Consider the following 21,831-nt stretch of genomic DNA (forward strand, 5'->3'; position numbering starts at 1 on the left):
GTAGGCTGTGGTGTCTGTTGTTCCCTTCTTTGTGTCCATAACTCAGTGTTTAGCTTCCACTTATAATGAGAACATGTGGTATTTCTTTTCCAGTTCCAGTGTTAGTTTGCCTAGGATAATGGCCTCCATCTCCATCCATGTTGCTGCAAAGGACGTGATCTCATTCCTTTTTATGGCTGCATGATATTCCATGGTGTATATGTACTAAATTTTCTTTATTCAGTCCACCATGGATGAGTGTTTAGGTTGATTGCATGCCTTTGCTATTGTGATTAGTGCTGCAATGTGCATGTTCAATGATTTATATTCCTTTCTGCTCTGCAATTTGGCGACAACCTTCCTTGCAAGGAAGAGACAGGCTTTCTTACCCTCATTCCCTGACCCTATAGCAAGACCAGCTTGTCCAACATTCTTTAAGGACAGCTGTATGTCCCTTCCTTTTTGTCTTGGTTCACAGAGAAAGCCAAGAGTGGCCTGGATTTCCATTTTTGGCTGAGAGGAGAGGGGAAGGCAGGGAGCCCAGGCTGTGCTTTGGAGCACATTGCTGGCCCACCAGGAATATTCTTGGATCCATAGAGTCTTAGTAATTTGCTTCTAGAATAAAGTACCAAAACAATGAAAAGCTTCAGTAAAAACATGTAAAGAAACCACAGGTGTTGACATGGCAACCTGCTTCCTTCTTAGACAGTGTCCTTGCACTGGTAATCAAAGTTGCACACAGAGGGGATACCTGCTTAGCCCCATACACTGGCTCATTTCCCCCTGGCTATTTACTCTTCACTGTCTCATTTGGACACTTTGAAGAAAGAAGCAAGTATATTCAAGGCCACCACAAACAAAATCAAAACCTACCTAAACCTTGACCCATAGCAGATATAATGTTGTGCCAAGCTCATCCTACTTCTTGGCTCACTCTCTGCCTGCCACTGCTCAGCATGGAATGAAAGGTCCAATTTAACAGGAAGACAGCACTGAAATGAGTTTTTGAAAATCACTTAAAATTTGGTGGCCTTGCAGTCTTAGCTGGACTCAAATAGTGGAAGTCTCAATGCTTTTATTTTTCAAAACATGAGATTGGATAAGCGCCACAGTGCCCTCTGCCAGGTGAGAACCAAAGTAGGAGAATGGGAAAACTAAATTGTCAGGCAGGCCTGGTGGCCAAACAAAAGTGACTGAGGGTCATGGAGGAACTGTAGCTCTCAAGGGTGAGTAGGGAATACCATTTGGTTCAAACCTCACATATGCAAAATGTCTCAAATTAGAGCCCTAGACATTATCTCCAAATGAGGCTGAACACAGTTATAGAGGATCTATGATGAAATTCACAAAGGCATTTATGACATAACTTAAAATCCCAAAATAGGCTTCCTAGAAGTGTGGCCTTCTTATTTGTTTTTTAATAACACCAGATACCAGATAAAATGAAAGTGGTCCAGATCTCTTGAGCATACTGCAGTGGTTTTGAGAGCAAGGACTCCAAAGCTAGAAAGTGCTGAGATCAAATCTGGGACTTACTATTTGCAGACTGGCCTTGGTCAAGTAGCAGCATGGCTTTTCATCTGTGAGGCGCAGACAATTTAGTATGTGCCTCTGAGGACTGTCGTCAAGATTAAATAAGATTATGCATGAAAAATGCTTAATACATTGTGGATACATTTTAAAAGATCAATAAATGTTACTTACTTTTTATTATGAAGAGAAAGAAAAAAGAATTCAACTCTCAGCATCTTTTATACATTCGATTTATAATAAATGTCAGGTTTTGTTTTGGAGGATCGAAAGACCATAATATCACAGGTTCTATAGTGAAGTCATATTCTAAATTTAAATCATCGTTTCCTTTTTTTAAGTGCAATGAGTGTTTGGACAGGAAAAAATGTATATGGGCTGGACAAATCAAGGAGAACTTCAAAGAAGAGGCATACCTTGAGTTTAACCTGGCTGTGAAAGTGTGCTATATGAGAAAGAAACTCCTGAACAAGGGAGTTAAAAATGCACGTGAAATTTTACGTAAGCAAAGCTCATGAAATACAAAATTGCATGTTAATGAATTGCCTTTGATTAATCCTTATTCATGAATTTCTATTTTCTATCTTCTCCTTTGAAACATCCTCAAATGAAAAACTAGAAAAATCAGACAGTAGAAAGATCTCATTTGGATATCCCTATGTAAAAACCAGAGAGTGATTTCCTAAATGATTAATCTTCATGATTAACATATTTCTAAACATAAAATGTCTTTCTAATATATTTCTAAGAACTGGTGTGGTCACTGATCCACTTACAAAAATAAAATGTCAAAGGCTTTGTTCCCTGCACCATGAATAGAAAATTATTTTGCTATTTTGGAAATATGCACCCCTATTTCAAACTAGCTCCACAGCTAGCAGGACCTTTCGGGAGAGTTGTAACATCACTTAAGTGGATCCAGCATCCATGTCTTCTCACCCTACAGATATGGGACCAAAGATCCCACATGGTGAGAAGCGCTGCCCCACAATGACTGATTCATTCCTTTTGTATTGGCTCAAGGTGTATAGAGAAGCTGCAGGTGTCAGACACATCCTGAGGTTACAGGAAGCAGGGAACATAAGACAGGTTCTTGCCCTTAGAAGATTCTTTCACCAGTGATGGAGACAGGATGTTCACAAATGAATATGCCTTAAGATGCTTAGAGAACTGGTGAATGTGGGAGGAGAGACAGAGACTATGTGACACCCTTAGCCTTCTTTCCATCCTAAGGATCGTATTTCTGCTTGAAGTTTCACAGGACTCAGGGAGGCAGCCTCAGCCTTTCTCTATTCAGCAAGACAAGCCCCTCATCTACATCTACAAATTTCACTGTAAAGCCCAGTTTTGGTTCTGCTATACCTTTCCAAAAAGGTCACCTCTTTACCTGCAGAAATAAAATCTTAGCCACTTTTCTCTTTCCTGGGCTGACTTTATAAAGCTTCAGTAAATGATGGTTAAACTGAACTGAATGACATTAAAAGCCTATACATTTTACTATGTTTAATTACATAGTGACTTGCGATTATGTTTTTCCTTTGAGAATTACTAAGCATTCAAACTTCCTAGACATCAAGCCTCTTGTCATCTCAGAGAAAAAAACATTCTGTGATTTACTCAACTTCCATTCCTTTGGGTAATAATATACCTACTGTCAGAGATTCAAAAAGTGAATTAAATTGTGAACAAAAAGCAAATTCAGCTCTTCAGGCCTTCTCTTAGAGAAATACCCATGAGCTATTTATTTTATGTAACATTAACTCTCAAATGAAAATAACTGAAAACAAGCAGATTCAAAGTAACTCTAAAAAGTTATTTAGCTTCCATCAGCATCCTTTTTCTTGACGGGGTGTGCGACTAACCTATCTGTAAAGACAGCACAAAATGAAGGAAGTAATATTGCTGCAAATACCTAATATAGAACTTGAAGCATAACAGGTTCTAAACACAAAGGCAACAGACAAAAAAGGGAGCTTATGGAGTAGAACATAAGCTTCTACTGAGCTTATGGATTTTGAACTTTGGTGAAACTTCTCATCTCCCACAGGAGAATTCGGCATTTTCTGCCTTCTTGATGGCACAGGAGGATATCTGGCAGTTACAGATATTTAGAAACCATAGTGACACTAATATCTCAGCAGTCATACCATCCCATTCCGGGCTCTTTCCACTCTACCTGCCAAATAAACTGGCCCTGAATAGGATGGCTATATGAAGATGCTGATGATGATGGTGATGTGATGATGATAATGATGATGACAATAGTAGCATTTGACTGCTCACTCTGTGTTGTCTGGTGTTTCAGGAACTATATGCATTAACTAATTTAATTCTTGCAACAACCCAGGGAGTTATAATTATTATCATTTCCCCGTTATAGCAGATGAAACTGAGGCACAGGATGATTAAGTAATTCGCCTAAGTTCCACAGCTCTAGGAAGCGACAGAGCTAGAATTTGAACCCAGGTGATTTTTACACCAGTACCTGTGACCCTAACCTTTATGTATTTAAACATGGAAAGAAATTTGGGCTAGGTATTTGACGAGAATCTACATGCTAGGTCAGTCCCTGTCACTGGCTGTCTATGTGACCTTGGGCAAGTTATTATATATTTTTATGCCTTTTGGAATTAATACAATGTGGAAAACTCTTACATGTTCTGACTTTTTGATTCTGGAATCCTTCTATCAAAACTCACTCATAAAGTGAGTTCTAGTGTGCCTGCTATAGCTGAACAGAAGGCAAGAAGTCCGCAGTCCCATTGCTTTAGCTCCCACTTTGTCCTCATTTTGGCCTCTGAAGTCTTAAAGAGCTGCTAGACTCTGAGTTCACATAATTCCAAAGTTATTGAACTAAGCAATAATCCAATATTTTTAAAAAGCCAATAATATATGTATCTAGAGCCTAGAGTTTAGTCTTCAAAGCTAATAGTTTCACTTGTGTGCCAAGCTCATTTGATTACTTATGTATGCCTGGAATATTCTGTTAAGAAGTATTAGGCTTTATCTTGTCTTGGAAGACAGTGCAGTGATTACTTAATGAGTGTTGATATTGAAAGAGAAAGGATGTTGGCTTATGTTCTATGGGTTTTGATTCTGGACATTTCTAGAATGTCTAGATGCTTTGAATGTTTTGCCCACATTCAGGTTCACTTATCACAGTGCCCCATGGGACACCGTACTTGGGAATTTCATGCAGGGGAGCTCACTACTTCACAAAACAGCTTAGGTTATCTTTGGGTACTCTCTGTTGCTACTGCTTTGTTCATTGAACTGAAATCTCCCTTGTTGTCAATTTTACTCTATAATAAGATCTTCATTAGTAAACTGATGAAAAAATAAATTATAAAAATACTTCTTACATTTGTTAGTATTTTCAAATAAGTAAAACACTAGATCAAGGATCAGAGGAAGGCTAAGAAATTTATCCAAGGACTAAATGACAGACTTAGTTCTCCAACTTTTTTTTTTTTCCAAATCTCATGTTGAATTGTAAGTTCTCCAACTTTTATGTCACCAAGTTAATGCTCTCTCTACTGACCCTCAATTGCCTCTTAAATGGAGGGTGTGTGCGTCCTTCTGTCGGTCTGTGACTGAGGAACTGTGTGTGTCAGAGAGAAAGCATGTGCAGGGACATTCAGAGAAAGATGAATTCCAGAAGCAAATGGGAGGAAAAGCCATTTGCATACTGAATCTTATGGCAGAAATAGGATTATTCACACAATTGTTTACCAAACCGGTTGGCTTTGCCCTGTTTAAGCCTTGCCAGGGCAAAAAATAATTCAGTGCTTTCAGCTTAATCCAGGAAGTCTGACTCCTATAGAGGGAGACTAGGACTAGGCCAGAGGAGAGATTCCAATATGCAAACAAACAAAAAAAAAGAGACCAGCTTATGTTGGGTTAGATCCAGAGTGTGGGAGTCAGGTTCAAAGTCAGAACTATCAATGCCACACCAAACAACTGAAAAGGCTGTGCTCTGTGCTGCTTCTCTGGGGCTCCTTCAGTCTACCTAGAACAGCACCATCCAACAGACATACAAAACGAGCCACAAACGACCTTTTAAATTTTTCAGTAATCATATTTTATAAGTAAATAGAAAACTGAAGCTCATTTCTATGTTTTATTTAGCCCAAAATATTATCATTTCATCATGTCATCAATATAAAAGTTATCAAGGAGCAATTTTTCATTCAGAGTAAAATAAACCTTTGAAAGCTGGTATGTATTTTATACTTAAAGCAGACCTTGATTTGGACAGCACCTTTCAAGGACTCAATAACCACTAGTGACTAAGTGACTACCATATTGGACAGCACAGCTCTAGCATAACTTTCCCACACCCCATTCCTGCCATCTCCCTGGACAGTAGAAATCCATCCAACTCGTCCCACAAGATGAAGCTTAGCTAAGGTCTCTTCTGTGCAGCCTTTGGTCACTCCTCAGCAGTTGCACAATCCTTCCTTTGGGTCCCCATAGCACTTTGTCCATTATATTTACAGCAGAGTCTTTATGGCCTTTAGCATAACATGTTGCAACAATGATCTGTGTACATATCTGCCTCTCCCATCAGCCTGTGAGCTACTCAGTGCTGATGATGTCCTTTTTATCTGAATCTACCCTGCAGCTCAGTGCAGTGCAATGTTAATCAAAGTATGGTCCCCAGACCAGAAGCAGCAGCTGAGAGCTTGTCAGAAATGGGGAATGTGTATTTTAACAAGCTCTCCAGATGGTGCATGTGCATGTTAAAGTTCAACCAGCTCCCATTTAGTGAACTGGCTTGATTCTACACATCCTAGAATCAGCAGGACAACTTTATCCCAGGAGATACTTCATTCATTGATTTGTGGTGGGGCCTAGGTATAGGTGTGTGTGTGCGTGTTTGCATGTGTGCATGTGTGTGTGTATTCGTGAGGTGATTATAATGCTTGGTTTGAGGACCACTTGTCTTCTATACCTGAAGAGTGTTCCATTACAGTGGAGTGAATTATGAACCAATGAACAAATATAAGAAAATCACAAATTTCTGTATTAATATTTGCACAGATGCCAGTATACCCATCTTACTCTGGGAACTACATAGAACAATATTTAATTGGTGTTTCATAAGTAGATCTTGTTTCTGTTCCCTGAATGAATAAATAAATCATTAATTCTGCTTCATTTTATAATTAGGAAAAAGGAACCTAGAAAGGTTTATGTGTTTCCCTGGCTCACAGAGCCTCTCAGTGGAAAAACTGGAACTAGAATTTAGGTTTCTACTCTCCACATCTGCCTGCCTGTGAATAGCTAAAAACCATATCCCTTTATTCCTCAAAAAGATAAATACAAACGGCAAATGTGGCTCCCGTGGAGATCGAGCAGGAAAAGTGGAACCGCACAGCTGCTGGTGCCCACCCTTCAGCCCAAGGCAGTATAACCCTCTACCAGGGCTTACAGAGTCATTCATTTCAACTTCCCAGGCCCACCTACCTGCCTAGGCAGAAAGTGCAGGCAGGCTTGACGAGTCCAGTGTCATGAAGCAAGAAAAGACCTGGACGCAGAGCTGAGGGTACTGGAAAAGTCTGTCTGCTCACAGCACAGTCCTTGAGAAGCAGGGTACACAGGATGTTACCTGGCCTCATCACTGATGCCAGTCTCAGGTCTGCTCCACCACCACAGTCACAGTCTGCTCCTCCATCACTTGTCTGGGGCCACCAGACAGGTCAGCTGACTTCCCCATTGCTCAGAATCATTCCTGAGTTATGAGCCAAGTTAGGCTGGATCGGAGACCAGGGAAACAGAGCAAAAGCTGCCTTGTGCTCCGGAGATGGAGGCTGGGATCTGAATGGGCTGAAATGAATCCTAGCTTTTCATCTATCAGTTCCTGTATCTTAAATGTGAAACAAGCAGACAAAAGAGGCAGGTAGAAAGGAAGCTGAAGTGACCAGAGACTGACTGGTACCATCCATATCTAAGACTGCAGCTGGGGGAAATAGAATTGCTTCATGAAGGTTTACCATTATAAACAGGTAAGGATGGCCACAGATGGCTTGGTGTGCAGCATGACCTGTGGATCAGGAAGCTACCTACCTGTTCCCACATAGGTCCTCTTCAACCCACCTTCACTAACCTATCTCTATTCATTCTTTTCCAGATCATAACCTACAGCCTTGCACATACCACTTCTCATGATCCTGGGAACTTGCAAGGTTCTTCTCTCTATCCAGAATGCTCAGATAATTTCCTACTAATCCCTAGTACCAAATAAAACATTTTCTGAGATGGTTCCCCTAACTCGCTTTGGTTATTAGTCGCAGTCTCATTTATGATTCAACACAATATATTCCCAACTTCATTAAAGTCCTTGTCAAATTGTGCTAGCATCATTCTAATACTTGTCCATCATTCGAATTGTCCATCATTCAAATACAAGTCTAGAAGCTTCCTGATGTTAAGGATAATATCACACTCTTCTGTATGTCCCCTCAGTGCCCAGTATATACAGATTTTAAATAAATGCTGATTGGATAAAAGTAGAAGTAAGGTAATGAATAAATGAATCAATGAGAAAAGCAGGAATTGCTATAGAAGTCAGGAACTGTGCTTCCTATCTTTTATCAGCCATAAATTTTAATTGTAGTATTTTTAATAAAAACATATTTTCCAATGTATACACAGTGAGTTTTTGGCATATAGTTCTGTAAGTCTGAACAAAAACATAGATTTATATAACCACCACCACAATCAGGTTACAGAACAATGACATCATCCTCAAAAAATATTTCATGCAGCTTTTCATGTCAAATACTTTCCCCATTCTGGAAACCACCAGTAACTTCTCTATCTATATAGTTTGTCTTTCCCATAATATCACATAAGTGGAATAATACAGCGTGTAACCTTTTGAGACTAGCTTATTTTACCCACCTTTAAAATTCATATGTTGTTGCAAATATAATACCAATCAGTGTCCTATTTTGTAGATATGCCACAGCTTGTTAATACCTTCACCCATTCCAAGATATTTGTTTCCAGTTTTTGGTGATTATTAATAAATCTCTATTTGTGTACAGATTTTAAAGTGAACATAAATTTTTTACTTTTCTAGGCTAAATATATAGCTGAAGTGGGATTGCTGGGTTTTAAGATATGTATAACTTTATAACAAACTATCAAAATATTTTTTTCAGAATGGCTGTACCATTTTCCATTCCCACAAGCAATGTGTGAGAGTTCTATTGCTTCGCTTCTGTGCCACCACTTGATACTGTCATTTTTGTTTATTTTGGTGATTCTAATAGGTATATAGTGATATATCATTGTGGTTTTCATTTGCATTTCCCTAATATCTAATAGTGTTGAGCACTGTTTCATGTGTTTATTTGTTATCCTTATATTTTCTTTGCTAAATGATTTGTTCAAACTTTTTTTTTAAATTGCATTTTAGGTTTTGGGGTACATATGAAAAACATGCAAGATTGTTGCATAGGTGCACACGTGGCAGTGTGATTTGCTGCCTTCCTCCCCTTCACCTATATGTGGCATTTCTCCCCATGCTATCTCTCCCCAACTCCCCACCCTCCGCTGTCCCCCCCCAACAGACCCCAGTGTATAGTGCTCCCCTCCCTGTGTCCATGTGTTCCCATTGTTCAACGCCTGTCTATGAGTGAGAACATGCGATGTTTGATTTTGTGTTCTTGTGTCAGTTTGCTGAGAATGATGGTTTCCAGGTTCATCCATGTCCCTACAAAGGATGCAAACTCATCGTTTTTGATGGCTGCATAATATTCCACGGTGTATATGTGCCACATTTTCCGTGTCCAGTCTATCATCAATGGGCATTTGGGTTGGTTCCAGGTCTTTGCTATTGTAAACTGTGCTGCAATGAACATTCGTGTGCATGTGTCCTTATAGTAGAACGATTTATAATCCTTTGGATATATACCCAGTAATGGGATTGCTGGGTCAAGTGGAATTTCTATTTCTAGGTCCTTGAGGAATCGCCACACTGTCTTCCACAATGGTTGAACTAATTTACACTCCCACCAACAGTGTAAAAGTGTTCCTATCTCTCCACATCCTCTCCAGCATCTGTTGTCTCCAGATTTTTTAATGATCGCCATTCTAACTGGCGTGAGATGGTATCTCAATGTAGTTTTGATTTGCATTTCTCTAATGACCAGTGATGATGAGCATTTTTTCATATGCTTGTTGGCCTCATGTATGTCTTCTTTTGTAAAGTATTCAAACTTTTTTTAATGAGCTCTTTTTTATAGCTATGTTTAAAGCATTCTTTATATGTTCTGACTACAAGTCCTTTGTTGGATATATGATTTGCATATATTTTCTCCTCAGTGTTTTAACAGCATCTTTTGAATAGCAAAAGTTATAAATTTTGATGAAGCTCAATTTGTCAATTATTTATTTTATCAACTTTGTTCTTAGTGTCATTTTTAAAAACTCTGTCCAACCCAAGGTCATAAAAAGTTTCTATGTTTTCTTCTAAAAGTCTTATAATTCTATGTTTTACATTTAGATCTATGATCTATTTGGAATTAAATTTTGTACATGTTGTAAATCATAGGTTGAAGTTAAATTTTCCCCAGATGACTGCCCAATTGATCCAGCGCCGTTGATTGAAAATAATATCCTTTCTCCACTGAATTTGTTATATCCTGCAACCTTGCCCAACTCATGTATTAGTTCTAGGAGCTTTTCTTACAGATGCCTTGCCATTTTCTACATAGACAATCATGTCAATGAGAATAGCAAGTTTTATTTTCTTCTTTGCAATCTATATGAATTGTATTTCAGTTTTCTTGCTTTATTGCACTGCCTACGACTTTCAGCATAATGCTGAATGCAAGTGTTAAAAGTAAATATTCCTGTCATTTTACTGCTCTTCAGGGAGAAAGCACTCAGTATGTCATCATTAAGATGATGTTAATTGTAAGTCTTTCATACATGTCCTTTATTAGAAGTTTCCTTCCCACTAGTCTATTGAGAGGTTTTTTGTTCTAGCTTTTTTAAAAAAAATCGCTAGTTAGCTATGTGAATCTGGACAAATTTGAGTTAAACTACCATGTCAGGAGAAAAAGTAAATAAAACATTTTTGTACTTTTGATGATGCACAAATGATGGTAGAGATTGTGTGTGTGTGTGTGTGGGGGTGTGTGTGAATGCACGAGTGTGAGGCAGCACTCACTGTGTACCACAAAGGAAAGGCATTATGCACTTTGTTAGGATGTATAAATAAAACATGCACAGATTAAGGCAGTTTTGCCACGTGCACTTTCTAAATAAAGCTGAGTTAGGGGCGATTTACTAGATTGAAAGAGTATTCTTTAAACTATTAAAAATTGATTTTAAAAACCCTGGAATTCCAATGGAGGATTTATAATGAAAAAATAAAAAACCTAGAAGATGGAACAGAACTAATATATTCTATACTTTAACCTAAGTACAGCACATGACATTTATCCCTGTTATAGTTCTGCCTGCCTTTATTCAATTATTGAATTCTGGCAATAGGCCAGAAACTGTTCTATGTGTTTTGCATTTGTAATCTCATAAAATTTCACGGAAGTCCTGCACCATAGGCCTCATCACAATTTGGAACAGAATTCTTGAACTTTCAGAAAATAAATTTTAGCTTAATGTAAGAAACTATGTTTTTTTTTTAAAGGAGCTGTCAAGCAGCAGAAAATGATGTCTTAAGCCTGAGTTTGCGGAGCCTGAGAACACACGGTCAGAGGTTTGGGACAGAGGATTCCTACACCAGGTCAGAACTCAGAGCATCCTCCAACTCTGAAATACCATGTCCATGACAGATCACAAATATTGCCTAAACAGGTTGACTTAGGAGGCAAAGTCCATGCAAGAGCTGTCCTGAAAACTGGCCTGTGGGTCATTTTATGAAACTGGCTATTTGCTGTCCTCCTCCTGTCCTTCTATGCTCCCTGAAACCACTATACCTCATTCTCCTCCCAGTTTCTTTCTCAGTCATAAGAATTGAATAATATAATTTTGAATCCAGGCTCTACCATCCTTATGATAAGTGATTTAACTGTGTGACAGTATCTTCTTAAATTCCCAATAACTCTTCAGTTAAAAAATAAATTTAAAAGATTGTGGGTCATCCCTGGCTGTCTCACAAATTTACACCTATCAAGGATCAAATGAGATTAAAAGGAAGGAAGGATAGAAGGAAGGAGGGACAGAAAAAGGGGTGGAGGAAGGAAAGGAGGAAGGAAGGGAGGGAGGAAGGGAGGAAAGGAAAGAAGGAAGGAAGGTAGGAAAAGAAGAAAGGAAAGAGGAAAGGAGGAAATGAAGGAGGAAGAAAGGAAGGTGAAGGAGGACGGGAGGGAGGAAGGGAGACCCAACAAAGTGGCAGAAATAAGGTAACAAATTCTGATTACTTTCTAACTCTATGTTTGTTTGTTTGTTTGTTTTGAGACTGAGTCTCACTCTGTCACCCAGGCTGGAGTACAGTGGCATGATCGTGGCTCACTGCAACCTCTGGGTTCAAGCAATTCTCTGCTTCAGACTCCTGCGTAGCTGGAATTACAAGTACCCACCACCAAACCTAGCTAACTTTTGTATTTTTAGTAGAGATGCAGTTTCACCATCTTGGCCAGGCTGATCTTCAACTCCTGACCTCGTGATCCACCTGCCTCAGTCTCCCAAAATGCTGGGATTACAGGCGGGAGCCACCATGCCCAGCCCCTTCTCTTTTAAAATTAAAAACAAATCAAATAAAATATATTCCCCCAAATGCATGTTTTCGGTATGCATCTGTAGTTGGTCTCCAACAGTAGATTTCTCATGCAGAAAGCACATGCAGTTTTCCTTAACAAACTCTGAATGATACCACAATGCCAATAGTCAGGTCAAAACAGAACCACCTTACCTTTATACATTTTTTAGTTTCTCTAATATTCATCTCTGTTTGATCAACGCGTAACAGTGGGTGGTGCTCTGGGCAAGGATGAGTATTCTCAGGTCACAGAGGAAGTTACAGCCCAGAGAGGTTAAGGGGTTTTTCCTGGTCTCAAGGCCAGAAAGTAACAGAGCCAGGACCCCAACTCATAGGCAGGCGCTTGTTCTGCTGCTCTCTGCATCATCACTATTAGACTATTTGGTTCTGTTCTCAATCTAAGATATGATAATTATACTTTCATATATGTTTGTTTAAGCTCTTATTTTTCCTGGATAGAGAAGAACCCTTTAAGTATAAACAACTCTGAGAAGAATAAAATGCTTAAATTGGTACAAAATGATGTGTTTTCAGTCCAATTTTGTGTAAGAAGGACACAGCAGCACAAGGTATATAGCTGGTCATGTGTTTAAAATCTTGCAATTCCACTGCTAGAGGAGTCCCTTGTTTGCAGGGACAATATAGAACTTGCTCTTCACCTCTCTCTCTAGGGCTTAGAACAATGTCTGACACATAACATGCCATCCCTAAATAGCTTGAAAGGATGAATAAACTCCATTACATTTTTTGGTAAGTTTGCCTATAGAAAGGGTTGATACTTTGAAGCGGGCAGCCCCTGCAATTCACCATATGAATGTAAAATACCATGATGAGTTATGGACATTCCTCTTCAAATGACTCTGAAGATGCCAAAGAAATACAAATAGTAGCCTCAAAATTCATCACATTAACTCGTATCCCCAGAAAATTCATTCCTGAGAGTTTGTTTCAATGAAAAGTCTCCCTTAGGACAGGACTTCTCACCCCACTCTGGGAAATAAGAATGGATATGGTTGTAATGGAGCTCAGGGCTTTTCATCTTCCCAGGTCATTAAAATGCAAATTGGGGGAGGAGAGAGACCTGCAGGCAGATCTCCCTGGGCCTAGCCTGGCATTAGCAGAACTCACATCCATCCGTGGTCCGCACCTCCATATGTACCAGGTCCGCCTCCTTATCCAATCCAGCCACTGACCTGGGAAAGAAAGGGAGAGACAGAGTCTCAGTGACAACACAGACATCAGACAGCAAAGTGGGATGCACTCAGGGCCAACTGCTACTCAGAAACCCACGTTCTCAAAGAGGACCATCCTGCAATATGGGAACCAGCAGAATGTGGCCCCCCGCAGTGTGGCTGCCCCCAGGGACTGTCACCTGTAAGGGTCATGAGACATGAGTACTGAATGGTCAATGAGTCAACGATTCAAAAAAAAAATAGAGAGAGAAGAATACAGAGTGCTTAGTCATGCTGGTCTACACCTTGCTCCTGGCCTTCTCTACCTTGCACTTTCCCAAAAGTTCTCTTCCCCAATGTCTTCCATCTGTCTCCTCTGTCTTAATGGTCTTGACTCCTTCCACCACTTCCTCCTCCTCTGCTTTCTCACTTTACCTGCCCTGTTCTACTCCATGGGGAAGACAGTATTGTCTCAGTTTGGACTCTTTGCTTCAAGGTACTCCTTCCTTCCTAAGTCTGATCCTAGCTATCCTTCTTTATTCCTGCCTTGAAAATACAAAAAGTTTGGCAATAGACATTCAAAATCTGATCTGACAAGGACAAAATTATCATGGTAACCAGGGTGGGAAACTGTAAAGGTCTCTGGCCAATAGCTAGAAAATGAAAGCCCAAGAATCCCTACAAATAATTCTTGTGAGCCTCTGACCTTCCACACATAAAGACCAGTTGGCTGTCTCCTAAATTAAGAGAGTAAGGTCCAGAAAGTCCCCTGAAAGGAGCTGACACACACGTTAAAAACTTATTTACTAAAGATCACACAGCCCACTCTCTCTGACATGCTCTTACTTAAAGTCTATTGACTCAGATTTTGTATGCCATTCTAAGATTGGTATTCTGGTTTTCCACTCTTCAACAGGGAAGCAGCAGCAAGTTAGAAATGGAAAGTAGAATTGAAAATGGTGAGAACCAACAGCTGATACTTGGATAGCAAGAGAAATGGAAAACTTACGAAAAACAGACCTAAGAACTCAAAACCCAATCTTCCACACCACAAATTCCTACACTTTTCAATAGCCCTGGGTTATGACATCTATGTTGAGGGGCTGAAGGCAGAGAAGAAAAGAAACAACGTTGATGGCATCCTGTTTAAGAAATTAGGGCTGCAAATGGTATGTTTTAGAAAAATTAAAATGATGTTGTTGGTTAAAATAAAATTATTACTTCTTGCAAGTTCGAAATTTAGTTATCTACAAGATGATTTATGTAAAATACTTCTTTCCCCAAAGAGGCTGAAAAAATGAGGCTTTACTTTAATGGATTATTTTTCCCAATGATCATTGACATTCTACTGTTTCCTTTTTCTTTACCTCATTTGATCCTAACAGCAAACCCCTAAGGTAAGGAGAGCAGGCATCATTAGTCATATTCAACTGAAGGAGAAATTGAGGTACAGAGAAATGGATGTCTGCCTAAGGCCACACAGGGACTAGGCCAAAGTTAGACAGACTTCCTGACTTCCCAGCAGCAAGAGCTTCGAAGTCCTTATCCACTCATCTCCTCGCCCCTCTCCTTCCTTAGCGAACTCTCATTCCTCTTTTCAAGCTCACTGGGCCTTGCCCCTCCAGCAGCCCTTCCTTCCCTAGTATCACCGCAGAGCTCTTCCCCTGCTCCCAAAGCATCCTTATCCCAGTGGTTCTCAGACTTGGCTGCTAATGACAGCCCTGGGGGTAACTTTGAAATATACAGATGCCTGGGTCCTCTTTGCAAGACCAATGAAATAAAAACTTTTACAGATGGAACCAAGGCATCAGTACTTTTTAAAGCTCACAGGCGATTTCTATGTGTGGCCAAGTTTGAGGATCACTGCTTTGCATGGCACAGTCACATCAGGTATGCAACTGCTAATTCATTTCTGTGTCTTCTCTACTTGGATGTAAACTTTAAAGTAGGACCCTGTCTTATTTATTTTTGAACCATTGGGACCTATGTGTGTAGTACATATCAGGTGATACTTATGTATCTACTGAATTAATAAACAACCTGACCTACCTGTGATAATGGCAACATCTCAATGTAAAACACTTGAGGCCAGACACACAGAGCACTGAGGGCACCACTAGGGACTACATGGACACTTTTTTTGGTCCAAAGTCTCCCTGTTTCTTTCTTTTACTTTTTTCAGAAGAGAAATGTCTCATTTTATTAACTTAATGTATCCCAAACATATTTGACCACTGTAATTTTTTTTAATTTACTTTAAGTTCTGGAACACATGTGTAGAATGTACAGGTTTGTTACACAAGTATACCTGACTTCAAACTATACTACAAGGCTATAGTAACCAAAAAAGCATGCTACTGGTGCCAAAACAGATATATAGACCAATGGAACAGAACAGAGACCTCAGAAATAATACCACATGTCTACAACCATCTGATCTTTGACAAATCTGACAAAAACAAGCAATGGGGAAAGAATTTCCTATTTGATAAATGGTGCTGGGAAAACTGGCTAGCCATATGTAGAAAACAGAAACTGGACCCCTTTCCTTATACCTTATACAAAAATTAACTCAGAATGGATTAAAGACTTAAACCTAAAACCTAAAACCATAAAAACCATAGAAGAAAACCTAGGCAATACCATTCAGGATATAGGCATGGGCAAAGACTTAATGACTAAAACACGATTGCAACAAGAGCCCAAATTGGCAAATGGGACCTAATTAAACTAAAGAGCTTCTGCATAGCAAAAGAAACTATCATCAGAGTGAACAGGCAACCTACAGAACAGGAGAAAAGTTTTGCAATCTATCCATCTGACAAAGGTCTAATATCCAGAATCTATAAAGAACTCCCTGTTTCTTTATAGCATGCTGGTACTCTCAGGATTAGAAGCTTCTCAGTTGTTATTTTTCCATTCTCTCCCCATGGTCACTGGCAGAGTGGCATTCAGCGAACTGGCACCATATTGACAAAGCCTGACTATGGTCAATAAATACTATGCTCTATTAATACTATGCTCCCAAGAGTTCCTGCCTCTTGGGAGCTTAAAACAAGGCAAGCAAACCAATAAAACATGTGCAGAAACTCTTCCCTCATCAGAAAGGCTCACTTCCTTCCATCTAGTTAAAATCTCACACATCTTTCAAGGTTGAAAGCAAGATTAAGTCCTCCTGGAAGCCTTCCCTGGTCACTCTAGCTCACACTGATCTCTCTCCTTTACACTTCTAGAGAACACAGAATGCAGATCACAAATCCTCCAGCACTAGCATTGTTATTAAGCTGTTCTCTTGAGTTGATCTTGGCTCACTAGAGCAGACACCTGTGGTTTGGGTCTGTTCAGTACCCCTTCCCGTCATCCTTTATGGAGCTGTCTACCTGACTCCAGCCACGTGCTTTTGTCCAGGTTGGGCAATCACAGCAGCCCATCCCTCTGAAGCCCTGAGATGTCACATGATCCAGTAGGGTCATGAGACATCTTGGCTATGGTGATTAGGTTATCACAATTAAGAGGACATCTCAAGATTTCTCTTACTGAAGCTGTTAGGAATTAATTGTCATTCAAATCTGGTCACCAGGAGAAATATTTCTTGCCTGACAGGAATATCAGGTCTATAAAAATGATATACATATACAGAGAGAAAGAAAATTAACAATGTGACAGAGAAATAGAGAGGAGGTAATATGAAGGCAATGGCCAAAAGAGAGAAACAGAAACACACAGAGATAAAGAAACAGAGAGAGACAGAGACAGTTCATGTACATGTATGCAGCTTCGGATACACTCACCACCCTCCTCCCGCATCACACACATAATCTAGAGAATCCAGAGTCAGAGGCTCACGCAAACAGGGAAATGCACTGAGAGACAGACCACTAGACACACAACTAAATGTCCTTAAATCTGAATCCATTCATTACTTAGTTCCATCCCAGTTTTGCAGTTTCCTGATACATATAAGCCCCTAGGGTGCCTTTGTTTGTGAAGATATGTGTATATTTATTTGCTTAAGCTATTAATTACAAATAGGATAATTTTTATAAATACATGCAACTCGCCAGGCAGTAAACTTCCTAAGGCCAGAGTCCGTAATTATCTTTTTTCAATATTTCTCCTGAGCTCCAATGCTGCTCAGGATTAGGCTCCCCTTTGGATGAAATGATGGGGGTAAGAGATTTGTACTTCAAAATGGCTCTGTCTCTGGATTCATAGGTGAGGAGATTAAGCTGCTCAGCTGGCCAGAGGTGTAGCAAAATAACTTGGGTGCTGAGGGTAAGGAGAATATTTTTCAGCACAATCTGAGCTGTGGCCTGAGGCCCTCCTCCAGCCCACAGAAAGAAGCCGCTGCCCACCTCTGCCACACTAATGGCACTAGCCTAAAGCTTCTCAACGTTGGCACTGTTGACATTTTGGGCTGGGTAATTCTTTGTTGTGGAAGGTGTCCACATATATTGCAGAATATTTAAAAGCATCCCTGGCCTCTACCAGATGCAGTAACACTCCCACAGTTGTGGCAACCAAAAATGTCTCTAGGCTCTGCTAAATATCCCCTGGAGGGGATTGGTGGCAGAATCACTCCCAGTTAAGAATCAGTGCCTTAACTGGACACCCTTGATTCCCGCTTGTACTCTGAGCCTCCCCTGGTAACAAGGCAGCAATCAGGAACTGCACTTCCTCACCTAGTGCAAACTGCTGAGAAGCCATGAACTTATTGTTATTTTGAGCTGTATCAACTCAGCAGGAAACTATCTGACATTCATCAGGTATAAGCAATCAGGTCCCTAATCTTAAAGTCCCAACTCTCCACTTCTAGAAACTCAATGCAAGGAAAGTACACACAAATACACCAAGCAAAGAAATACATGATACAAACATTGAGAGTTTTCTTCTTTATAGAAAAGTGGAAGTCATAAGGGATAAACCTGTAGAAATGTTTGGGAAAGTGTATATAATAATGATGATAAATGCTAATGGGTATTGAGACCATTCCTGTGTCAAGTGTTGTGTTTGGTGTTTATAAGCCTTATCTTAATTAATCCTCAAAATAAACTTTTAAGAAAGATATCACTTATCTAATTCTCCTCTTCAGTAAAATGAGAATATCACATGATAATAACAATTCATTGATATTGAGAGTACACTATGTGTTAGCCATATTTAAAATGTAAATGACTTCATTTGATCCTCGCATCAACTCTGTGAGTTAGGAATGATTTTTTCTCTACTTAAATAGGCACAATTAGTCATTGAGAGCTTAAACAACTTGCCCAGAGATATGTAGCCATGAAGCAACAAAACTCGGACCTAAACCAGGCAGGTGGCTTTGACCCATACCATAAGCTTAACTTCTCCTGCAAGCTGCCTCTCCTACCTGGAAAGAAGAATGGGATTTGTACCCATCCATCTCTCCTTGAGTAATGATTACAACCATCATGCCTCACTGCTTCCCTTTTCCCAGCATGTAAGTCCCTTTAAAGAAGCATTTAGGAAATACAAATGCATTCTGTATACATTTTCAATATTGTCGAAAATGTTGGTTCTAGACTACATGAACTGGGAGTCACTCATATTGAATGTAATTGGTAAGAAGGAAAGGTTGGGAATAGAAAAAGGAGGTTGGGCCAATGGTAGAGGGGTAATGAGTGAAGATTTTTGCAAAGAAACCTTAAGAAACATTAAACATAGTTGAAGAAAAGAAAACTTGGGGCTTGGGCTTGACTTTTTTGAGGTCTGTGATGATAGAATGAGGTGAGGCATGTGTAAGAGGGGCTGTGACATTGCCACAGGTATTAGGGAGGGGAGGAGAGGCATGCCTGCTCAGATACGCCAAGCAGGTTAATAATTGCCCCTGGCACCTCTTCCCTCTCAAGCATCCAAGTTCCTTCACATTTCTAGGACCAAATTTAGGCCACAAGCAGTATTCAGTGCAGAACTAGCCACAGGCCACACAAAGCTCCCTGTGCTTAAGGTCTGCAAAAGAGCAAAGATGAATTTTCAAGCATCCTATTAAAACTGCATGAAAAAAAAACTCCTAGAAAGTTTCTAGAAAGCATCAGATGGTAAAGATAAATTGAAACATATATATTATTATTGCTAACATAAACAAGTAATCGATAATGCCTTTATTTGAGAATGTTGTATCCTACTTTTAATTAAATGACTATAAAACAAAATTTTATGGGACAAAATAAAGATATCAAGATCAGGTATGAATCTATGAAAACCCTATGAACATCTAAAAATTACTCAATCATGAATTCTACCACAGGGATTTTTTTGAAGACTAACATTCATGGCTGGGGAACAACTAATGTTTTCCAGTAGATTTTTCCAGTCTTATTCAAGAAGGGAACTAGGATCAGGCCCTCTGTGTAAACTCTTCATCACATATGTGCAAATAATGATTTTTAGTTTCCACATCTATAAAATGTAAGATCATAATACCTACTTCATAGAGTTAGAAGAATTGAAATGAGTTAAGTAGTAATCCCTCAGAACAGTATCTGACACATAGAATGCACTCTTCACATTTTAGCTATGACAGTATTATTTTCTATTTGAAGAACAGGATAAACAAATATACTTTCCTGCCTGTCTTCTTCCCCCGATTCCTCCACTGATACTTCTACATTTGTTGACTAACTAGCAATGGTAGTGTTATTCAAGGCACCAGATATGAAAAGTCCCTGCTACTTTAAGAAGTTCAGTTTGGGTACCTTCTCCCTCTCCAGATTGTATACCACAAATCCTCAGAACCAACTCTTGACAAGGCTCCTGTAACAATCTGGTCTCCTCCCTAGTGTAGAAATTTTTGCACTGGGTTGCAGTTACCTTTATTCTTCCTTATTAGACACAATGCTTGACCTCACAGGCTTTTACTGGATAGTGTATCAATTGATTCTATTACAGAACTTGGCACGTAGCAGATCATCAGTAAATATTTGTTGAATGAATGGTTATAACACTTTCATTCTGTCACATAAACTTCATAAGCATGTGTTTGCATCTCAAAGACAAACCCTCTTATGACCTAAAGAGATCTCACTTTCCTGCCTGTGTCCCAGGTCAGGTTTACCTTGTAGATTGTTCACCTTCCTGAGGGTATTGCCATTAACTGGACAACAATTAATGAGCTCAATAACAGCACAAGGATCATCTGAAAATCTCCATAATTGGGAGCCCTTCTGAGTTCTGACCAAAGACCAAGAAAGGACACAGGGAACAACAACAACAACAACAACAAAAATAGGGAGTCAAAACTCCAGGGAAGAAATGGAATTAGCTCCTAGAGCCACAAACTCACAGATGTTACTAATAGAACTGCCAGAAAAGGTCAAATGGCTTCAAACTTATTTTTAGCAACTTAACCCTCTGCGCAAACACAGTCTCCAAATCCTGCCATATTAAATAGGTCAGACAGGAACTTCTTGGGAACCACAACTGCTCACTCAGCCACAAAAGTCCTCAAGAGAGCTGGAGGAACCTTAGAAACATCACAATCCTGTTCAACCCCATTCATGCCATAGACCAGAAACCAAGCCTTTGCAAAGGCACAGCAAGAGTTTGTGTCAGCGGCCCCAGAATCCAATATGGAACATTAGTATCTGCCTCTTCATAACACACTTAGCTCTTGGTCTTGGAAGGGAATGTCAGGACCAAGATCCTGTGTGTTTTCCTCTCTTTGTGAATATTATTTCCAGGGCAAAAAGTTCCCCAGGAATAAAAATTCTGACTATTGGGATATACATGAGGGAAATATTGAGGGTAAAATACTGATAAGGTCAAAGTATGAATGCTTTATACACTGATTAGCTAGACATTTAAATTAAAAAATAATCATTTTATTAATATTATTTTAAATGACAAATCATAGTTGTATACATCTATGGGGTACAATGTGAAGTTCTGATGCTGTATATGATGCAGACTGATGAAATCAAGTTATTTAACATATCCATCACCTCATTTATCTATCATTTCTTGTGGTAAAAAAATGAATTTGAAATATACTTTATAATTTTGAAATATACAATATATCATTTATTGAATTGGGAGTCCTTTTCCCATTGCTTGTTTTTGTCAGCTTTATTGAAGATCAGATAGTTGTAGGTGTGTGGCCTTATTTCCATGCTCTCTATTCTGTTTCATTGGTCCATATCTGTTTTTGTACAAGTACCATGCTGTTTTGGTGCTGGGATAATTGGCTAGCCAAATGCACAAGATTGAAACTGGACCCCTTCCTTATATCATACACAAAAATCAACTCAAGATGAATTAAAGATTTAAATGTTAAACCCAAAACTATTAACAAAAATCCTGAGGACAATCTAGGAAATACTATTCTGGACATAGGAACTGGAAAAGATTTCATGATGAAGATGCCAAAAGCAATTGCAAAAAAAAGCAAAAAAT

General features: G+C 39.3%; 1 protein-coding gene across 1 annotated transcript in view; it reads right to left on the reverse strand.

Annotated features, from left to right (window-relative positions):
- The window catches only part of SORCS3 (sortilin related VPS10 domain containing receptor 3), a 612,970-nt gene that overhangs the window by 163,290 nt on the left and 427,849 nt on the right, over positions 1-21,831 (reverse strand). The window contains exon 6 of the mRNA XM_012450168.3: positions 13,373-13,437. Coding sequence (XP_012305591.2) covers positions 13,373-13,437 — 65 coding nt within the window. The remainder of the gene's footprint in view (positions 1-13,372; positions 13,438-21,831) is intronic.

Source organism: Aotus nancymaae, unplaced genomic scaffold, assembly GCF_030222135.1.
Source record: "Aotus nancymaae isolate 86718 unplaced genomic scaffold, 86718_ANA_hifiasm-v0.15.2.pri h1tg000010l, whole genome shotgun sequence".
Lineage (NCBI taxonomy): Eukaryota > Metazoa > Chordata > Mammalia > Primates > Aotidae > Aotus > Aotus nancymaae.